The following is a 22,127-nucleotide window of genomic DNA, read 5'->3' as shown; positions in this document are numbered from 1 at the left end:
GCGTTAACACCTGATGAAGATATTCCGTCATTCGTATCTGGGATTAAGACCGGGTGAGGGTAAGACTTCTTACGTTATCTGCAGCGTTAATACCTGACGTAGATATTACAAATATTTAGGGGGGGGGGGTGTTGTCGCTAATATCTGATAAAGCTATCAAAAGTACGTCTTAAGTTGTCTGTGGCGTTACATGTAATGCTGGATTTATATGTTGCGTCTTTTTCTTACTGTGACGTTAATACCTGATGTATCTGTTAGTCTATTGTCTGTGGCGTTAATGCTTGACAAAGCAAGTCCATCTTTTTCGATGCGACGTATGTGGGAGCCCCTACAGAATTGGGGATTTGCTTTTGTGCCCTCACTTCGGGACATAAAAGTGACCATTTTAAGTTTGCTGCACCCATTGCAATACTTGGTTCTTAATCTTTCTCTCTACCTCGAACTGCCTTTTATTTCTGAGCGCCTTGCTTGGCAATACCTCACTTTTGGCTTGAGTATTGAGCGCTTGCCCGCGTTAAGTCCAAGTGAGGAAGGCATAGGGTTTTGTCCCCGGCCTCGGATATACCAAATAACTTAAAAATGGTGGTTTGTATTCCCTGCTAATCGTTCAGCATTACGGCAATAACTGTTTCATTCGTTTTTAGTATAATGTGACCTGATGGAATGCTGTTCGGCATGGGTTGTCAGTAAGATAGCACTATAAATTCGACATCAGACCCGCGCTATCGCAAAGAGGCAACATACACGCATACAAAGCACACATATAGGCACGTCCTTCAATGACCGTAGTTGTTGTTAGCACGTTAAACAATGTGCAACCAACCAACCTGATCTATCTGTTAGGTCAATAGACGTTTGTGATGTGTATCGCCTCATGTAGTCTTCATACCAGGTATATAGTTGTTATTACATCTATTTTGTCTCGCGTCGATACCTGATCTATCTGTTAGGTCAATAGACGTTTGTGATGTGTATCGCCTCATGTAGTCTTCATACCAGGTATATAGTTGCTATTACATCTATTTTGTCTCGCGTCGATACCTGATCTATCTGTTAGGTCAATAGACGTTTGTGATGTGTAACGCCTCATGTAGCTTTTACGTATGTTGTGTCTGTTGCGTTTATGCATGTACTTGTTGTAGCGATTTCGTCTTAAGTTGTCTGTGATGTTAATACCCGATATAGAAATAACGGTAATCGTCGTCAGCATTGTAAACCGTGATGTGGCTACACGTCTAATATTGCTTGTTGCGTTAATATCTCATGAAGATTTTACAGATATTGCTGTTTTTGGTGTCAACAACTATGGTATTATTTAAGTATATCATTGATTTGGATTAATGCAGGTTGTAGCCATTGCATCTCTATCATTGTCAATATCGCTATCGCCTGTTGAACCTTTTTAGGTCTCTCGGTGCCGGCGTTATTAATACTGCGCATATTTAAGAAATTTACCTGACAAGCCCACTTAAACACAGCCAAACTTAATATATTTGCAGTGGAACCATTATGGTTGCCCATCATTATCAAAGAAACAAAAAGCCATGTTCAAAGTATGCCTTTTAATAAACAGTTTCCGTAAACAAGGCATACACATGGCAGTCAATGAGATGTTTACACATTTCTCTATTGACAAAACAAATACAACTTTAAGCAGCAACTCTAGTCCTCGAATGACTTTTTTTGTAAGTTGACGTGGTTGTTTGGGAATTATCTTCCAGATGAACAACCAATCGCATGTAATATCTTACACCTGTTTAAGTCAGTGGCTGTTGGTGTATTAGCGGCAGCTAATCTCATCTCTTGCAGGGGACATTTTGCTGTAATCATACGATTTAAGAAGCAATCACCACATTCGAAAATGTGTCGAAATTTGGCTAAGTCCAAATTGGGGCTTCTTCGCTAGACATACATCATCCGCAATATTGACCACCATTATTGTCTGAGTCTTTTTTCTTCTCCAACACTCCTGGCAAAAATCGGCTTACATCAAACGTCTGGCTGAACAAGACCATTACGGCGCGCGCGTCCTATTTGCCGCCTCTTCTAGAGGAGTATATAATTACTGATAGGATGACAATAAACGTAAATGACGGACAGGATAGCCATGTTTCCGTACTTTTTGGGTGGGTTCGATGTGATTATTACTTCTCCACAAACAAGGAAACCCGTCAATTGCCTATAATGATCCGAACACCTCCTCATAAGGTCACCAACCTGAGCAGATTGGCATGGCACAACATCACCTGATCGAATTAACAACATGGATTACATTTGCAAAGATGTGTCAGAAAACATTTTACAGATTTTATGACTACCAAATTTAACTGGAACGATTTCGTGCCCTATGCCGATACACTGTGTGGGCTTTCCTACTGCTCCTGTAATTTTTAACAAATCATGAAATTACAGCGTACATATCATCATCATTAACATATTAAAGGTCAATTAAATGCACCAAAACCCATTTATATGATTAAAATCTTCCTAGTTTGAATCTGTTCACTTTCTGAAGGTTTTCGCAAGCATGCATTGCTGCATGTCAAATTTGATACTAACATCAAATCTCCTAAAATAGTGCCTCTTAAGATTGAAGGAATATATAATAAACAGTTATGTGTCTCCTCCATGGTTTATAGATATATGTAACATGTTTTGGTTACTAAGGGTTAACACTTTGAAACGTTTGCAGATTTACGATACCAAACGCTAGCACCTTGGTTGAGTAGAAAAATACTTTATTCAACACAAAAAAAAACAAAATGTCATTATGGTCTCCACAGATTGGCATCGAAAATAGGAAAAAAATATACATCGATCAACTCCAAAACAGATATCGTAAGGAATGACAGTTAAAAAAACTGTACAAAGATATACTTCTACTTAAGAAACATAATTGTTTGCAGAACACGACACTATTCAATGAAAAATATCAGAATTTAATTGAAAATAGATTATAAAGATGAGTTTCTGCTTCGCGTCTTTGTGCAACATTGTGCAAATGTTCAGTTTTCTTGGAAAACGATGTAAGATCCTTCATATGTCTACACTGTCAAATGTATCGCAATGGCTGGCAGGAGATCAATGTGCGAAAAAACAGCCAATCACAGGTTAGGTCACAAAAAAATCAGCCAATCACAAGTAAGGTCGCATGAATTGCTTGGTCTTCAGTACTCTCCGTTGTCCTCGGGACCATCGGCTGAAAATATAAAACAACCAAGATAATAAACAACGATTAAATCATATTCGTTTTTAAATCGCTATTATATATATATGTGGTTTATTTTTGTTTGTTTGGAGTGTATCGTCCTCTCAGCTGTTTTGTTTCATTAAGTGACAATATCTAGTACACATTACGGTGAATGATATATATATATATATAGTTGGGGCAAAGAAGTCATTCCAACAGTGTCGACAAGTTTAGGTTGTAAAATTTTCGGAGCGATCCGCTCCTTTTTCAAGACACAGTGAAACAGAACAGTTACATGTACATATACATCATATTACAAGAAGATAGAACTGATATACTATAATTGAAAATATAGCTATTATATAAAACCAATAGTCCCTCGGCTAAAGACTGCCGAAGGCAGCAATTAAGCTGAGAGCATCGCGGACAAGGGAGGCTGATGTCGAGGACCTATTCTTGCGCAAGATGCACTATCACATACAGTGAGTCAACGTATAATTGGAATAAGTGTTCTGTATGTAAATGTATAGGAATTTAAAACTTTCAGTGCTGCCATAGATGATGCAATATCATTTGTTTTGTCTGTTAACCCGATATTAATCAAAGTAAATAATATATATTGCGAATGAAGTCAGACACCACACCAAATACAAAACTTTATCATGTTAGTTTGATTGTGTTGTTGTGTAAAAATATCAGGTGTTCTCATTTAAGTCTATAAATGTATTGACCGGAATAAGTATACAGTTTTGCCATGTAAATATGTCACATCTTGACCTATAGAATACTACGGTGTAACGTTGACTTTTTTGCTAATTGCATTTAAAATTGTATGCTGAAGAAATATTGAAGATGAATCTTTGAATGCTTAGTGTTTTAACAGAAATGCTTAATTGAAATGTCGCATACAGTTATATGTAAAGAGGGTCGTTAATGAACTTTGATTACACTAGCGTAAAGAATATCTTAATATGACAGTTAATTGTGACATTACTGCTAGATATGGTAAATAATAGCAATAAATTGATTCAAATATGTATTGAAGATATGGGGGTTTCCGTACTCGTGCATAAAGAAGATACAATATGTTGTTGCTTACGTTTAGATTTATTCTGACGAACAAAGGTAATATCTAGCACATTTCTACACGTTAGAACCTTGAAAGACCATAAAAGAAATCTAGTGCAGTGTAATACACAAGATTTATGCTGTTGTTACTGACAGAGTGGTGATACTGAGTGTGTTAGTTTCGTTTTCTACTGTTTATTTAAGTGTTGGCGATAACATCACGACATTCAGCCATCAATTCACCCAAACAGATATATACCTACACGTGTTGTGTGATCCGACACACGTTGTCGATCATCACGACGTCATCACTTAGCCTCTATGTATCGACCAATTGCATGTCTTGACACCTACTTGTCACAATGAAGGAATTCCATTTCCGGTCATTTTTCCGTATTACAGAAGTTTATTCCGGAATACTTTTCGATTAAATCATAGACTTTTCTTGGAGCCCTCTGTCTATCGTGAGAAACAGGTTTATGTTTAAATATCATTCCAGTGTAACAGCCTAGATTATCATGCATTAACTCTTTTTTCAATTGTTGTGCAAGATTATAGAAAGTAGAGAGAGGTAGTGACACGTGTTCATCGTCATTTGGATCTGATCTGTTCCGACTTCATGTCATGTGTCAATTGTATATGTGTTGAATAATATTTAGAGATCGAAATGGGTTTGTATGTAGCAGTGTCTCACGCGAAAGAAATTTATTTCCGGTTAGTTTCGTATTTAAGAAGATTTTACCTGAATACTTTCGATTAAATCATAGACTTTTCTTTAAGCCCTATCTTGCTGAGAAAAAAGGGTTATGTTCCAATGTCTTCCCAGTGTAGCAGCCAGGATTATAAAGCATTCCGTTTCAAGATTGAAGAAGATAGAGAGAGATCAATATTGTACACCGTAATTTGGATCTGATCCCAATTCATGTCATGTGTCAATAGTATAGGTATTAAAGAATGTTTAGAGAACTAAATGGATTTGTATGTAGCAGTGTCTCATACGTTTTTAATGAAAGTATTCTTTTTTGAAATTGAACTATGATCAATTTATTTATTTATTTCTGTTTTCGTCCTTTATCTTAAACGACAACATGAGCAGAAATTGAGATACTTTTATAGGAATTGAGCTGTAGACAAATGTGGCACCCACCCATAACCTAACCAACTGCTGAATTAAAACAAAAAGAACATTATTGGTGTCAATTTACCTGTGCTATAAAAGTTAATGGGAGTTAAGGTAAATGTTGTCTGATTGCTCATTTCTCCTCGTGCGTGCAGACAACCACATCTATGTTACCTTTCATTTCTTTCACCAATACCATTATTGTATTTCCATATTGTATAAAGTGACCTTAAATCTATACAAAAGGTATAACGCGTTATCGTTTGTAAGTTCAATATATCAGTAATCAGGGTTCAACAGTCATCCCCATTCCAATCATGACGTCACAAACGTCTTCAGAACTGATTTAAAATCAAACGAAGCAAATACGGCAAATGTTGTTGAAGATTGAATTGCAAACTTCACTGGGGCTGATTCGACCAAAAACTAAAAATCTACCCTAGTGATAAGTACAAGTAAGAAACCAAAGCAAGCATCATTTAGACCGACTCAAATTGAACGTATAGTAGTTTACCTGTGATGTGTATTAAAAAGAAATCCAAGTATAATTGGGGTTAATTCAAACGATAGGTTTAGTGTTATGGTGTTATAGTGTTTTCGGTAGGACAATATACTAAAGGCACACTTATCATGTTAATCGGACAATTCACTATTTGGCGATCAGAGAAGCAGAGCGTTTTTACGTTACAGTGTTTGGTGTATAGTGGTTGGGTTTATGTAATTGTATACATTTGTGTGGACTTTGTAAAACCTATATGAGAATTTTCCAGGACAGATTAAGATGTAGGCATGCAAAGGGTGTCTAGAATGTAGGCGTGTAGTTAATTTGCCATGTTCTCTGTAATACTAATTCAGTTGGTAATGGCCTCGTTTGGTGTTATCGGGTCCAGCTTCAAATAAGTACCTAAGGGCAAAATTCGGCGTCACAAAGAATAATTATTCTTTGATCACATCTAGGGTATTGCGTGCAAAATGTGTCTAAAAATGATGTCTTAGAGCAAGACTGATTGATGTCACAATATATATATATATTCTTACAGAGGAACTTAACACAGAGGTGATAACACATTTAGATATGTATGCGGTATTCGAATCCGTTAAAATACTTATCGATACATTTAAATTTATTGATGTTACAATAATCAATGAAGAGCAATTTTTAAAATGATCTAAGCCATGTACCAAAGTGACATTAATACAAACAATACCCCGCGTTTTAGTCTGCCCCTACACGACATGGAAAAACAAACCAGGATGCCCTTTGTGTCTATAAATTCACTTGCTATACCAGGACTCATAATATACCATTGTTTGCTAGTAGTACAGGCAATCCGTTATGCTAATTAAACGTAACTGATATGTTCGTAATAACTGGCTGTTATTGAAATAATCTGGAATCGTTAGTTGCCGTGTCAGGTGATTTAGTCGTACTGGTGACAGTCCCTCGATAAAAAGGCAGGAAATCGGCTGTTGAATGGTTTCCATAACCATATTTGACGTTATAAAAAGTCTCTATTATTTCTGTAAAATGTTTATGAGTAATGTTTTGTAGGTTACATCGAAGGTTCCTCTCAGTCTTTGTCGCAGCATGTCATATACAGCATAACTTACTGTCGTTGATAATAACGAAGTAATACACGGACAATACACAACAATGACGAAGGGGCGTCATTTAATGCATACACCGATTTTCATTCTTGTTTCATCATTGTATTGCTGGTCAATGGGTAACTGTTAATTGAACATCGTACTGCAACGCTATTGTTTAATCTTGATTTAGGATCCTGTTAATATTCGAGAATTATATATAGGAAAAAGCAACTAACTTAGAAATTGTACACAATTACATTTATACTTGCGAGCGCCCATTGGGCGCTAATAATGTTACAGAACATACGTACAACTTTATTATTAATATGTTCGGATCCAATCGATGTTTACATACATTATTTTGATATGAATACTGGAATATTGAGTGACCGTCAAAGTGCACCATGGTATTATTACTGTATCAATTCGATGTGATTAATTGATGTTTTAAGCACGATGGCTTTGTAAATTAATTATTTAAAAAGGTCAAACGTTTTTCACCTGAAACAGATTTATTGTTGTTTAGATCACAAAATTGAAAGTGATATCAAATTTCCTGTTATTTGTCAGTTTGTTTATGCGAACTTTGAAACAAACATTTACATGTTGTTATAGCAAATGACAAGGTTAATGTGTTCAAACGTTAATATTTACTACTCTATTTATTAATTGAAGAATTCAAAAACTTGCAGGAATCTTGCTTAAAATTTCAAATTAACGAAATTGATTGAAAAATGAATCCTACATGTTAACTTGTAATTCATATTTTCGTAATGCTTTTATACATATAGCAGTAATATTTGCGTCGTCATTACAAAATCTGGTAACAAAGTTACGAGAGTCAACAGTTGTGACCAATTATGTAATAAGTGTAATAGCAAGGCACATTTAAGGGTTATGTACCCATGGGCGAATATCACCATAATATTAATCTTCAAAAATTAAACAAAAATTAATAGTATTTGATGTTGAAATGTTCTCTTTGATATACTTACATGTGTCAAAGGACCGCTTGCCAAGCATGGGGAAGAATCGGAAGTCTTGCGTCCTCCGAATGAGACGCCGCCCCAATGCAATTCTGTTGATTCGCCTGGCGCGGCCGTACGAGGATCCATCCCTGAGCGCTCTTGACAGATTGAACGATGAAGGGGACCTCTTCCTGCGAGAGTGGATGTCCTCAGGCTGTTCATTGTACATTTCATTGTCTGGAGAGGGCGCTGACCTTTTACCAAGTGATCCATAGAACATGGGGCGACGTTTACCAAGAGATCCATAAAAAGATGGACGCAATTTCATTCGGCGCTTTTCCATGTCATCATTTTCTTCATAATCATCATCATCAAATCTCTTTCCCAATGAAGCAAAAGCATATCTACGACGTTTTTCTAAATCCAAATCGTCCACACGTTTTCCTAATGTTCCAAAAAACTGTTGTTTAAATCTCCTTTTTTCCATATCGTCACTTCCGTCAAAGTCAGTGCTGTCATCTGTGGAGGTTCCATCACGTTTTCCCAGATTGCCGTAGAAACGGAAGTTTCTACTACGGCCTCGTTTGCCTAATGATCCAAAGAAAGGCATCCGCCGCTTGTCTACATCCTCTTCCTCGTCGTCCTCCTCCCCTTCATCGAGATCTCTCTTTCCAAGACTTCCAAAGAAGTACTTGTTTCTTCTTCCTCGTTTGTCTAGGTCATCACCGAACGTTTCCTCGTGGGTTTCGTCCCCATCACGTTTCCCTAATCCAGCGAAAAATGATGGCCTACGTTTCCCTAGCGAACCGAAAAACATTTTCCGCATCCGCCGCTTTTCCATTTCCTCTGAATCCATTCGTTTTCCAAGAGCTCCATAAAACCCATACCTGTTTCCTCCCCTTCCCCTCTTGTCAGGAGAATTGCTTAACAGTAAATCGTCAATATGCATATCATTTGTACTCCGTTTCACTGGTTCTTCGTGAAAAGTGTTGTAGTCCAAACCGGCATTTCCGGCAGCTGTGTCCGCCTCCCGCTTCTGAATACTATTAACTAATTTAGTGTCACGTGACGTGAGGCTCTCCTTTGAGCAGTGAACCGCAATAACAAGACACAAGAAGGCGAATAGGGTCGTCAGGGGCTGCGATTTGTGTTGTCCATTCGTCATCTCAACGTGTTTGCACCTGTAACAAAGAACACACATTTATGAATTTTGCATATAAACCTCTGGCAAAGTTCGCAAATATTTTCGATAATTTGTATGCAAAGAAATACCAAGGTACACACATATAACTGATTTTTGCATGGAAACATAAAAGACAAGGTATTCACATACCTGATTGGAGAATAAAAAGCAGGTTTACTATTTTAAGTGTCCCTGAGTAGCCCCCCACCCCAAACAAAGCAAAACAAATTTGTCGACAGACAGATATAAGCTTATATAGTCTTATTTGGAAGGTCTCAAAAGCTACATGTACCGAAACAAGTTAGATGCTTTATGGTTAAAAATCTGATTTATAACGGAAAGATGGTGGGCGAAGAAGAAATGGTTAGTTCCTTGATAGCATTAGCAACATTTCAATTTGAGCATTTTGTGTTTGAGTGGTGGATTTTGTTTAAATGATGAAGACTTTTAATTTTGATTGGTTTATTTTGGTTTAGTATACAGTTAAAGTATGGGGTTGAGGGATATAGCAAGTTTCTGGTGTCCCGAGCCCAGGTCTATTTCCCGAGGCGAAGCCGAGGAAAATAGGCATGGTCAAGGGAAACCAGAAACTTACTAAATCCCTCAACCCCATACTTTAACTGTTTTATTATACCGATACACAATGGAGAGATAGTTTTTACTAGAAAATATTTGTAAACCATAAGATGTATAGCTTCACGTCCCAACTACCCTTTTGATCGCGCGTCGCTTCCGAGTTCGGTAAAAAAAACTCCGCCCACCTCTCGCCTGATTGGCTCAGCCGAAACACCCGAGTGTAGGTGTGTTTTAGTTCAGAAGGCGTGTTTTAGTTCCAAGACTAACACACATGACTAAAACACAGTCAGGCAAAAGTGGGGATATATTCGATTTAACCATTTACTTTTACGGAGTAAATAAAGTAGAGGTATAATAATTTTGTTTAACGTCCCATTAACAGCTAAGGTCCTTTAAGGACATACTTCCATGTGTGTAGTGTATGCGTGCTTGCTTGTGGGTATACAGAAGACAGGGTATGCTGGTTTGCTTGCCTCCTTGTGATAGCGTGTATCTGATGCCGACTTTATAGTGCTAGCTCACTGAAATACCATGCCAAAGGCACCAAGCTCAGCATTCCACCCGGTCACTTGATACTGACAACGGTTGAACCAGTTGTTGCTATTCCCCTAAATGCTGAACGTTAAGCAGGGAATAGCAACTAACATTTTTTAAGGACTTCGGTATGTCCCGGCCTTGGGACAGAACCCATTGATTTCCTCACCTAGGCGAACGCTCAACTTTCAGGTAGAAAATAGTTTTGCCTAGCAAGGCGCTAGGAAATAAAAAGTAGTTAGAAGTTGAAGGAAAGATAAAGATCCAAAATATTGCGATGGGTGCAGCAAATTTATCTTGGTCGCTTTTGTGTTCCTAAATAGTGGACACCAAAGAAAATCCCCATTTCTGCAGGGGGTTCCCACAATAGTCGCCTCATACGATATATGCAGTGGATAACAGCAGGTGTATTCTTTTCCCGATCCCCCACCTACAGGGATGTTTCAATTTTGAAACGAAATTTGAATTATTGATCGGTAAAAGAGAAACATAAGTTTACGATGATAGTCGCCCACTGAACTCGGAACGTCGTCCATCGACACTGATAATGGACGGATTGGCAGAGTGGTTAACGTTCCGGCCTTTAAAGCACGCGGCCGGAGTTCGATCTCCGAAGTCGTCGTACGCATTGAATATTCAGACAAAGTGGTTTTTTCCAGCCCACTCAACTCCAACTACCAAGGTTGAATATAATGACCTGGGATGGAATATATATTATGTTTGTGCTGTAGTAAACAAGTCAAGTGAAATTATAGCCTTTTAAGCACCGTGCTACAAAAAGAACACAATACATCTCCAACAAACACACAGTTTTATTGATGTATTATCTAATGTATATTTTAATTGTTTTTTATTGAATAAATTGAATACCTATGTACTGTAAAGCGATTTAGAGTGGCTTAGTCTAGCTTATTCTAGCTATATTAAATGATGCATATCATTTTTATTTATAAATATATACTATCGAAGACTTTGACAGACTCTTAAAGTTTCCATGCATGATTCTATACTGAAAAGACAAATATTTTACTAACGAATTGATTTAATTTGATTTTTATAGAGATTGTGAATAATCAAGAGCCTTAATCTGTGTCATCCGGTGAAACCATATTCTTTAGTCGGCTGAGTTCTATAGGGTACTATTCCGTCTTTTCGTATTGCAGAGTTATCTTCTCTTGTGAGCAGGTATTGATTGTTACGTCATTTGTTTGTGAGAGTAACGTCATCAATTTTTGAGAAAACGACGTAATTTTCTCACAGAAATCAATGACGTAACAATCAATACCTGCTCTCAAGAGAAGAGAACGCAAAGACGGAAAAGTGACTAATGGTATGCCAATACAACAAGATAAATAAAAAAAAAAAAATGGAAATGTTTACTTATTTGCGTATGTCGCGTTTAAATAAACGTAATTTTAACTCATGATTAGTAAGGTTATCTATGTTAGCTCGCATATCAAAATCGCACACGACGACGTGAAAAATGAGAGTCCGCTCAATTGGACGTCTATTATACCCAATAAATGAATAGCATTGTTTAATAATTATAATATATGTAAGGAAGTATGAGAAGCAAGTATTTATTTTCTGGAATAATGAGACATTTTACGAAATATGAAGATATTTTATTGCATGACGCGTTTGGTAACATAGGATCATAGTTTTAATTATAGCGATTTTTTTTAAAACCAATCATTTTATTAACATTTTATGCCTGCGTTTATATTCCGTTAAACCATTCGACTAACAAAACAAATATAACACGTCCTCACATATCTCGCAAACACACAGCACGACTTCATAAAACATGATCGACAGTTTTACATAAAAAGAATCCGGTTGCATCATTCAGATATGACTTGAAATGCTGGGATTACGAGGTTTCGGATGCATAGTCATAACGCGATAAGTGTCGCCGGTAGTCCCCCAGGTGCCCTAGCCTCCCAGCGTCTCTTGTTCCCGATCATCTCACATGAGGGAGACATAGGGCACACATTGATGGTATCCGTAACCACCACATTGATAACGTCGCCGTCTTTAGTTTAAATAAAGTAATGTGCGTGTGTATATAAATAGCAATACCACACCTTTTCAACTGTATACTGGCAGCGACCATGGCACTGTAGTAAGGCTGCAATGAGTCCAACCATTATTTCTACTTTTCAAGGACTGTCCACAAACATTCAGTCATCATAAATCTCATTTGTATTGAATCAAAGCAAAATGTGCCTTGGCTACGAAGATTTGAGCCTACGAACATTTAAGTATTTTCATTGAACAAACAAAAGTTTGACGCGTTAAAATTGACTCAGGTACATAAATCTGTTTTGCAATAATTCCTATTCACACACAGGATATGGGTTTTCATCTGTAAGCCATATATGTCCTAAACGTAAAATTATACGTTGATATCCAGGCATACCTTCGATGTTTCGTTTGCCATACTGAACGTATGTAATCGACAGTATTCGTAGATAGAATTGATCGGCACCGTTTTGTAAATATTGACGCGGAACTTGACTGATAATATTGGAATTAGATATCAGTGATAAGCCTGTCGGTAAAGTAAACTAACGAAACGCTACACATGGTCAGGTAAAACACTATATGTCCCATTAGCTAATTGGTCAGGCAAGTCTAAGTTTTCTTATATAACACCGAACGGGCGTAAGTACGATGTATTCCACAGAGGCACATCGGCGTGTCGAGGAAACATTTCATCGACAGCATTGAAATCGATCACAGTGTTATATTTCATCATCAACTACACGGAGGCGCGCTTAATTAATGTCTAGAGGTGACAGCCTATGATGTTGTACAAATACGTGGTATCTAAGGGGAGTTCGACCCGGTACTATCATTGTAATTTAAAAGTGCCCTGCTAATTGGGGAATTATCGCGGATTAATTAAGCTTATGCTGCAACTAACGCGAAGTACGTGATCCATTTTGATGTTATTTGTAGATTATCGGGCGTTGTTTTACATTAACCCAAAAGCTGATGACATGATGATAACTAAACTCGTCAAAAATCATCAATAAGCATTATCCTAAAGTGGAATTACAGTATAATAGAACTGAGGTATAGGTCACGCTAAAATAGACGTACCGGACTTTACAAAGGTCAGCAGTCAATAGATCAAGATGGCCTGACCTATACAATTGCTGTTGTTGATCATTATGCTTATTGCAGCAATGCTAATCAGACCGTTTCTATTAATACAGAAAACATCAGCTGGACATTAAAGTTAAAAGTATGAGACAGAATCGAAAATATAACAAATATACAGAAGTGTAAACAGAACCGTTATCGAAAAACAAAATCGATAAAAAGTAGGGCAGAATATGAACAAAGGAAAGACTCTTGAAAAAAAGTACAAGGAGATCAGGCGGAAACAACGAGGACTTGAGGAGGAAAACCCTTACATGTTTGGGACGTAAACAGTTTAGATATGTTATTATATTCTTTCGAATATCTGAACATGTTAGTTACTTTTCAATGTTGAACATATGAAAAAATAATAGCATGTTTAAAATATGTTGCCACAGAAAAGCTTAATTTCGATTAGTTTTGACATTACGAGTCGACACCAATGTACTATGTTTTATGATTACATGTAGAAAATGTAATAATAAGATATACCAATTATGTCGAGAAAGCGCTAACTAAGTTGTGGACCTGTTCTAGTCTAATTACAGAGATAAACCTTTGTCAGACATCTAGCTTATTGTATTTTCCGGCGATACAAAATTGATACAACTTTAAACCTCAAAGATTATGACTTTGATCCAAGCTTAGAAAAGTGTCTGGTTCGGAACAAGCAGTCTGGTAGACGTAACACATGTTCGTGAGTTTTTAACGACCTTTATGAGAACAAAAATCGTGTATTCTTATTTCACTTCCGGCAATAAGATACATTGAATTTAAACAAAAAAAAATGTCACAGCCATATACAGCGACGTTTTATCGAGGCTAAACCACACTCCCAATGTTTAACATAGGACGGGATTAATTGCATTACGACAAATTGCCAGACCTTAAACCGGTTACATGACAAGAGGACTTCGGTAAAATGAAAAAATAAATTGATCAAAAATTCGTTTCTTTAGGTCTGTTGGGATTTTGTCCACTTAAACGTAAATTTTACATGACGCTGAAACATTCTTGTCCCTTAGGGAGGGTAGGCCGGTGTCACAATTGCAGCCAACTTGTGATTTTTCTGATGAATCAAAACGGAACTTTAGTATGGTTGATACCCTTACATGCGTGGTCGCTCTCGTTTATATCTTTTTTCTTTTGTATACACAATATGTTTTATAGTGTATACAGTTTTCGAATAACGTCAAATTATCATTCTGCTTTTATTGTCTTGATGTGTTAATGTCGCTGAATGACATGTTTGTTTTCAAGGACATTGACAAAACAGGATGTCAATGACACCATGAATCTGCGCAGGCATGTTAGAGTAAGATGAATACACTGTAGCAGGTATTGCCTTGCTACAACATATATGTACAATACATTGGAGGATAACCGTAGATAATAAATGTCTTATCTCCATAGGCTACAGTCCTCTGTTCTGAAATAATGACAACGAGATCACCCCTTGTTTACGAAGACATTTGGCGTAATTGCCGATGCCTCCGCCAGGACAAGTTTGCCCCTTTGGCGTCTCAACATGTTGTTACTGTCAATTATATGGGCGGGACCGAGGTCGAAAATGACCCCAGGTTTAGCTATTTGTATGAAACTGTCTCTGTCCCTCTCTCAGGATATGTCGTTAAACTAGACTCAGTTATTTCCTGGAACCTGCAGATTTATGACTCAAGGAACCTCAATTTGGTAAAATGGGTTTAGGAACTTTCGATTTTAGATATCTTTATAAATCTGCTGGTGTATTCCAAATAGGCCCGTGAATTACTGGTGGAATTACATTGACAACTTGATCCATATTCACCCGCGTGTAGTTAGAGAACACTTCGGAAGTTTAGCTCGCTAGCAGTGCTTTTCTACAACACGTAAACATGGATTGCCGTCACATTGCGGGTTTCCTTCCCATCGATTTTCTGAAGTGCTCTCTGAAATACAACTGGAGGCGGATTCCGGTACATGGATTAATATTGAAGATCCCAGTACGTATGCCGCGGTGCCGTTATTTAAATGTGTTAAAATGTTATGTGTATCCTGTGCGTATGATTAAAAGACGACCACAAGCACAATGTTTCCCGAACGACACTCAACCTTTTTTCGATTATATCTATAATGTAAAGATGAACTATATTGTTTCAGTTTCATTGTTATATATAGCAATGCTGTGATAGCATCATCTTTATATATTCAATTATATAGTATATGTCCTTGTGCGATCTAAGTCAAATGAAAATGGTTCTGAATGCTATCTGCTTAATAATTCTTTTTCTATGTTTAGGAACAAAATCTCCTGTCACACAAGTAAGTAACTTTACTAGAAACAATTATTGGTTTGGTTTGATATTGTGTAACGTCCTTTTAACAGGTCAGTTGAGGAGGTGCCTCCATGTGTGTTGTGCATGTGTGAATGTGTGCCGGAGACACGTTATGTTCATGTTTTTGCCTCTTTGTGATAACGGGGATCTGATGCAGATTTTATAGTGCTATCTCACTGAAAAACCATGCCGAAGGAACCCAGCACTGCAACGTTAAGCAGGGAATAACGACTACCATCTTGAAGGACTTTGGCATGTCCCGGCCTGGGGACAGAACAATTACCTTCCCCACCTGGACAAACGCTCAACATTAAAGCCAGAATTGAGGTATTGCCAAGCAATGTGATAAGAAATAAAAGATACTTAGAAATAAAAAGAAAGATAAAGATCCCAAATATTGCAATGGGTGCAGCAGAGTTATAAGGTCGTTTTTGTGTTCCAAAGTAGAGTGCACAAAAGCAAATCCCCAATACTGCAGGGGGTTCACCCATTGGTCGCCTCTGACATGCGGTGGGTAACAGCAAGTGTATTTTGTATCGATCTCTGACCTGCAGGGATTAAAAACAATCATTCTACGCTCAGACATTTCAAATAGTATATGTAATTATTTTTATTTAAATGTGATAACCATTATATACACAAACAATGTTTATTTTCAGTTTTAGTACAGAACCTACCTGAAAAAAAGCCTAATCATTTACAGACTTAACAAAAATGAAGGCTGCTCAGTCAAAAAAAACCACTATAAAGGGTGGTGTATTGTACATAATGAAAGCTAAAAACAAAGAAAGGCCATACAGAATGTCACATAATGAAAACTTTAAAGAGTGACATGTAATTGGTTTTATTTGCTTAATGTTCTATTAACTGTATAAAAACTAAATCTAATCCCGAATAACTAACAAACATCTTTCATATCTGTATTCCTAATATAACGAACAGATTTCCGCATGAGGCTGATGTGTCAGTATTCTGTTTTTATTTAGTAATGATTTCCTACCGTGCCAAGGGTGATTTGTAATTGTTATCTTTGCAAACGAAACAAAATTCCGTAAATATGATGTTTCGACATTTATCTTGTACTATCCCTGTCATAATATATCTTAATTAGGAAAACGAAAGTAGTCTGTCCCTTGTTTGGCATGCAGGTTAAGGCCCTGTATCACCGTATTAGTCGCGCACGTGTTCCCTTGTAGATATCAACGTGACATGTACATTACATATCATTTATCGTGTGAGTTGGCAGGCCTCCACGAATCACAAGGTAAACCATAAGACAGATTACAATTGAAAGGAATACAGAACATTATTTTTTCCTTGAATGGTATTTAATGGGATTATATTAACAAGATAAGGTGTTCTTTAAACTATATATTAGTCGTTAAATTAGGATTTATTTATCAAAATAAAGAGAAAGCTGTTTCTGAACCTGTATCAGATAGGGAAGGGTGAGAATATGGAGATGTATTGGAAAGAATGATATTGAAAAGTGAGGAATTTAAATGAAGGGAGATCTAGAGAAGATACAGGATCGAAACACGGTGTTGAGGAGGAAAACTGAAAGACATCGTAAAGTAATAAATAAAATGGATATGGAAAACTTGTGAATGGGGAGGCGTGAATTAGAAAGATATAAAGGTATTCAAACATTTGAACTCTACCAAAGGCAGATAACCGAAAAGCAATGTGACGGTTAGTTTCATAACAATGCAAGATAACGTTTCGTGGCCTCGTCATCTTTTGCAGTATAACCACTCTTATCTAGCACTAATGAGTTAATTTGATTTTAGCAGTCTGTGAGCCTTAACATGAATCTATTCCATACGACATGAACATGGCCTAACTTATAGGTCTTTATGTACAATGTAAACTTAAAAACATCCGAGAGTAATAAACCAATCCCGTTTATTATGTGACACCGTAGAACCTTGCATTAAAAGCGTAATACATTCGCCGTGTTACTGTACATCTCTAACCGGAAACGTCTTCTTAAAAGCTAAATAAACCCTCCCCTGAAACAGGAAGACGTCCGGGTGTACGTTAGATCTTTTATTCATGAGTGCTACTCTACTAAAATGTAGGTATGTCTAGAACGCTACAAGATGGTCTGCGTGACGTCAGCCCTTTGATGCCGTTTGCGAATGTCAGAGAGGAGGTTATTTACGGAAGGAAATAATGACCATAAAACACCCATCAATCTCTCGTCATCGCTCAGCCTCTGTAGACAGTGTCATCGATGGCAGCACGCGACGTCCTCCCGTCCGTTTTACCTGGCAGATGGGCGGGCAGATTTGAGTACAGTGCAACGACCATTTTAATCTATTGTATTCCTGATATATTACTGGCATTTATCGATTTCACCTTAAAAGACAATACAAACAAGCGCCTTCTTTGTTTTATCGCCCAATAAAGAATTTAAATGAATTAGTTTTACACAGTAACATCGTATTTGTTTGTTTTGTATTGATTTTCTGAGTGGATACATCGTTGTCTACATGCTCCTAATTAGTGGAAATCTGTCCCTATCTTGATATGTGACAGATATAACAGAAATGTCAATTCTTATAAATTCAAACAAAATTCACAGTGGCAGTTCTTAAACTCGATCAATTAAATAATAACGATAACGGCAAAACGAAACAAACATTATTTCGCAAGATTACATGAAAAGGTCTGGGATATGAATAGACCTGTTGTATCCCAATACATGATCGTAAGAAAAGACAAATTTACCAAATCCCTTTAAGTTACTTATTGTTTCTCTTTGCTACACTTTCAGATTTAAATGTGTAGCGATAGTAGCTATAAAAAATGGTTTACCCATTGTCAGTAAAATATAACCAGGTGAAAGACTGAGATTGGTGCTGATGGAATAGTATTTCATTGAAGTATAACTATAGAAGAAGGCATAATAATTTTGCTAATGCAATGCATGCAAATGCACCAACGTACCTACGCCTCTAGCAGACACGCAAGCATTGCGCACTCAGACGTACGTCCTTAAATGAACGTTTCTGTTTATAGGACGTTAAGCCCAATAAGCCAAACCAAACATCCAATGATTGGTTCTTCTGAACAGGTAAATAACCTTGTAATGGACATTGCTTACCATACCACACACCCTTACATTGCGTATCTTTTGCCTCATGCTCTATATCAGGAAGCAATTTTTAATAGAGCAATAATATCTTAAAAAGGTATATCTATCTAATACGTAATCTGATAAAATCTGCGTCGATATCATTGTCACAAAATATAATCAAACTCAGTTAATAATTTAAAAACTGAACAAAAGTGTAAGAAAATACTTTTAATTTATATTTTTGTATTCTTTTACGGTAAATCGACACTTTGTCATTAAAGTGATTTACGTTGTTAACATGCTTGCTACGATTGTCACGCTACAGCAGAATAAAAGTCCTTTTACAAAGGGCAATGCTTAACTAGTGTGCCATTCCTCGTAGCCACGGGATGTGCACTTTTAGTTATGTTTGCTACGGAGTATGACGTTTGTTATTAGGCGATTAGACATTCTTATGTATATCATTTTGTCTGTTGTTCCGCTGTACTTGCTATGTGTTTGGAGACTTCTGAGTGACACTAACCCAGTAATGGTATACATATTATATTACAGAGGGCTTGTCTATTGCTATATTGTATATAGGATTCCCGTATGATAGTAAAATATGCACTTTTTCGACAGAGGACGTCACGTCCTGTTTACGCTGGAAGCACGGAAATAACCAGTTATGTATCCGAAGTGCTGCTTTGTTCAGTTTATGCCTTATGTGACGAAGTCGTATTTCATCATAAAACAGAGATTGTTTCGGAACATTAAACCACGAACCCTTGTCCATTCTGGCAATGATTTCTTTGGCCCATGCAAGTCATTTACAAGCTGAGTGGGGCTTTCTACTCGCTCTTAATACTACCGGAACATGTCATTGTGCAAGGGTTCATAATGCTACCCCGGCATCCGTTTTGCATAACTAAATTATAATTATTGTAATTCCATCAAAAGAATAGGGACTGCGCACGACTACTCTCACGAAAAGAAAAACCAACGATTTACGTTTGAGAAGAAAGAAAATGATAGAAACCAGATTTTGTATTATTGATGTAGATATTGTATTCCACCTGCCAGGCCATATATGCCACCATATGTATCAGAGTTGGAATGGACATAATGTGACAATGTCTTAGCTTACAATGTACATACAAAGACACATAATGTTGCAATCTACGTATTTCGTCTTGTTTATGTTTTATATTCAAAACCAGCTTAAAAAATAAAAAATATACGTTGATATAAGCCCATTTCCTTAATCTCATGTTTTTGTTAAATACAATAGATCTTTAACTGAAGCCAGTTTTTTTCCTACTAAAAACTACATAATTATGTACTTGGCTTCCGACGCTAGCCAAAATAGAAAATCTGTACACGGATCTGCGTGAACTTGTAGGTGGCATATTACTTTCAACCTAAGAAGTTAAAATGTCCACTTGATTACCTGGCATACATTGAAACATATCACACAATACATAGCGTAGAAAGTGTAGCGATCGTTCTACAGAGTACATCTCTAAGTCTCTGTTACATATTCACTCTGTAGCGGATGTATTACCATATATTTGCTTAACAACAAATATATTTGAATCATTAGATTCATTAGATTCATACTTTTGAATGAGATTTGATTGTAAGAGTATATAATTAGCCAGCTCGGCACAGAAACGGAAGGCACGCGCAGGAGACTATGTCTATGGTCATTCATGTGTAAATGATATAACATAAAGAAGTAAATAATAACAATAGTTATCGACTGACAAGAAAACTATACTATAACATTTGTATAAGGTCAAGAGAAATCTTCCATCGTGTAGAAACCTTTAACTCACCATGCGCCTTTTATATAAATGTGCCTTTATTGGAATTGTCAACTGTGAAAGTATCGAAGCAAAATCATGTGATTTTTTTCTGAAATCTGATTTCTTGTATTTCGATGAACAAAATATTGTTTTTGAATAACGATAGATGTATTAATTTCACTTGTTGAAATAAAAGTATCTGGTGATTTACATACATATGATAAATGTCCACTACTGCATTGATTTCAATGTTGCACGCGTATAACCATTGTCTACTCGTGCGTAACAATCAAGTAACAAAAAGCAAAGCGCGATGCCAAGTAAAATGTTGAGCAGGCGATTCACTAGAGTTAGACCTCTGGTGAGGTGTGATATTGAATTCGCGAAAGAAATCCATGGTTCGATTTCATGTTATATCTTAAAGAGGGGATAAACCATAATACCGTACCTCTTTATACGTTAAAAGGTAAAAACAGTGAAATGTGCGTGCATGCTTGTGTGTACTAGAGGCGGTATGGTAGTGTATTTACCGTCTTGGATCTTATGCCGTTTTTAGAGTGCTATCGTATAAGTACTATGCCGTAAGCACATGGTATGTATTACATATTATACTGACAGCCATGGTTTTGAAAAGAGAATAGTAAATTTATGAATGCCGATTCTCAGTGGAGTGGATGCTAACGAACCAGTCAGTAGGGAGTAACTTAATATAGAATAACAAAGTATTGTGACACGTCATTCATGATAACAAACATGTTACATGTCTAAACCGTATTGTTAATCAAAACAAATAATGCACAAAGAAGATGATATTTAGAAAGAACATGCTTGATAATTATTCTGGAAAATCTTGTTTGTCATTCATGTTTATAAAAGGCTTGTTTAGAATAGTATGTTCTATAGAAGCACGAGTACTATATTTCTATGAAATGATAAGCAAGCATGTCGATAAGGTTTATTATATAAATAATACAAAATACAAATATAAATACCATCGGTAAGGAGTAGGGAAGGCATAATTAAGATCTCGGTTGTCCATTTCAGCTAGGTATAGCACATACTTTCCTAAATATGACAATACAATACACAGAAAATTGTTTCAAATATCCTTTCTGACCACGAGATAATTTGCATGATACCTAGCACAGTGTTTCTCTGATGACACACTGTTAGTGTATCCGGACTTATATACTTATTGTGATATTTAAAACATAAGACCCCAAAATTATCGTTGTTATTGTAAATATTCATAATGAAAAAGTAAATGCGAAAGGCCAATAGTTCAGTAGAAGATACTGACTGAACATGAACCTTACGCATGTTTGCCTGTTTCTACACCACAGTGGACATGTTATAATTAAACAAACAAGTTTCATTATTGTGATACATCTTCAATACAAACACACGTGTTTCATAAAAATAAAAAATATTTCAAATAACATTCAAACTTGTTAAATGACGTTATTATTCTAAACAAATAACAAAACTTATTACTTTTTAATAAATATTTTATCAAAATTGTCTCTCTTAAACACCGATAACAAGCTTTAAAATAATGTTAGAT

The 22,127-nt window shown here is 36.6% G+C and overlaps 1 protein-coding gene across 1 annotated transcript in view; it reads right to left on the bottom strand.

The window, feature by feature from the left end:
* Positions 1-1,547: 1,547 nt before the first annotated feature.
* LOC110448422 (buccalin-like) overlaps positions 1,548-22,127 on the bottom strand; it is a 58,931-nt gene continuing 38,351 nt past the window's right edge. Inside the window, exons 2-3 of the mRNA XM_021494648.1 lie at positions 7,964-9,117; positions 1,548-3,199 (exon numbers count right to left, since the gene is read on the bottom strand). Coding sequence (XP_021350323.1) covers positions 3,168-3,199; positions 7,964-9,101 — 1,170 coding nt within the window. The 5' untranslated portion in view covers positions 9,102-9,117 and the 3' untranslated portion in view covers positions 1,548-3,167. The remainder of the gene's footprint in view (positions 3,200-7,963; positions 9,118-22,127) is intronic.

This window comes from Mizuhopecten yessoensis, unplaced genomic scaffold (assembly GCF_002113885.1).
Source record: "Mizuhopecten yessoensis strain PY_sf001 unplaced genomic scaffold, ASM211388v2 scaffold4033, whole genome shotgun sequence".
Classification (NCBI taxonomy): Eukaryota; Metazoa; Mollusca; class Bivalvia; order Pectinida; family Pectinidae; genus Mizuhopecten; species Mizuhopecten yessoensis.
This window is presented reverse-complemented; position numbering and strand designations above follow the sequence as displayed.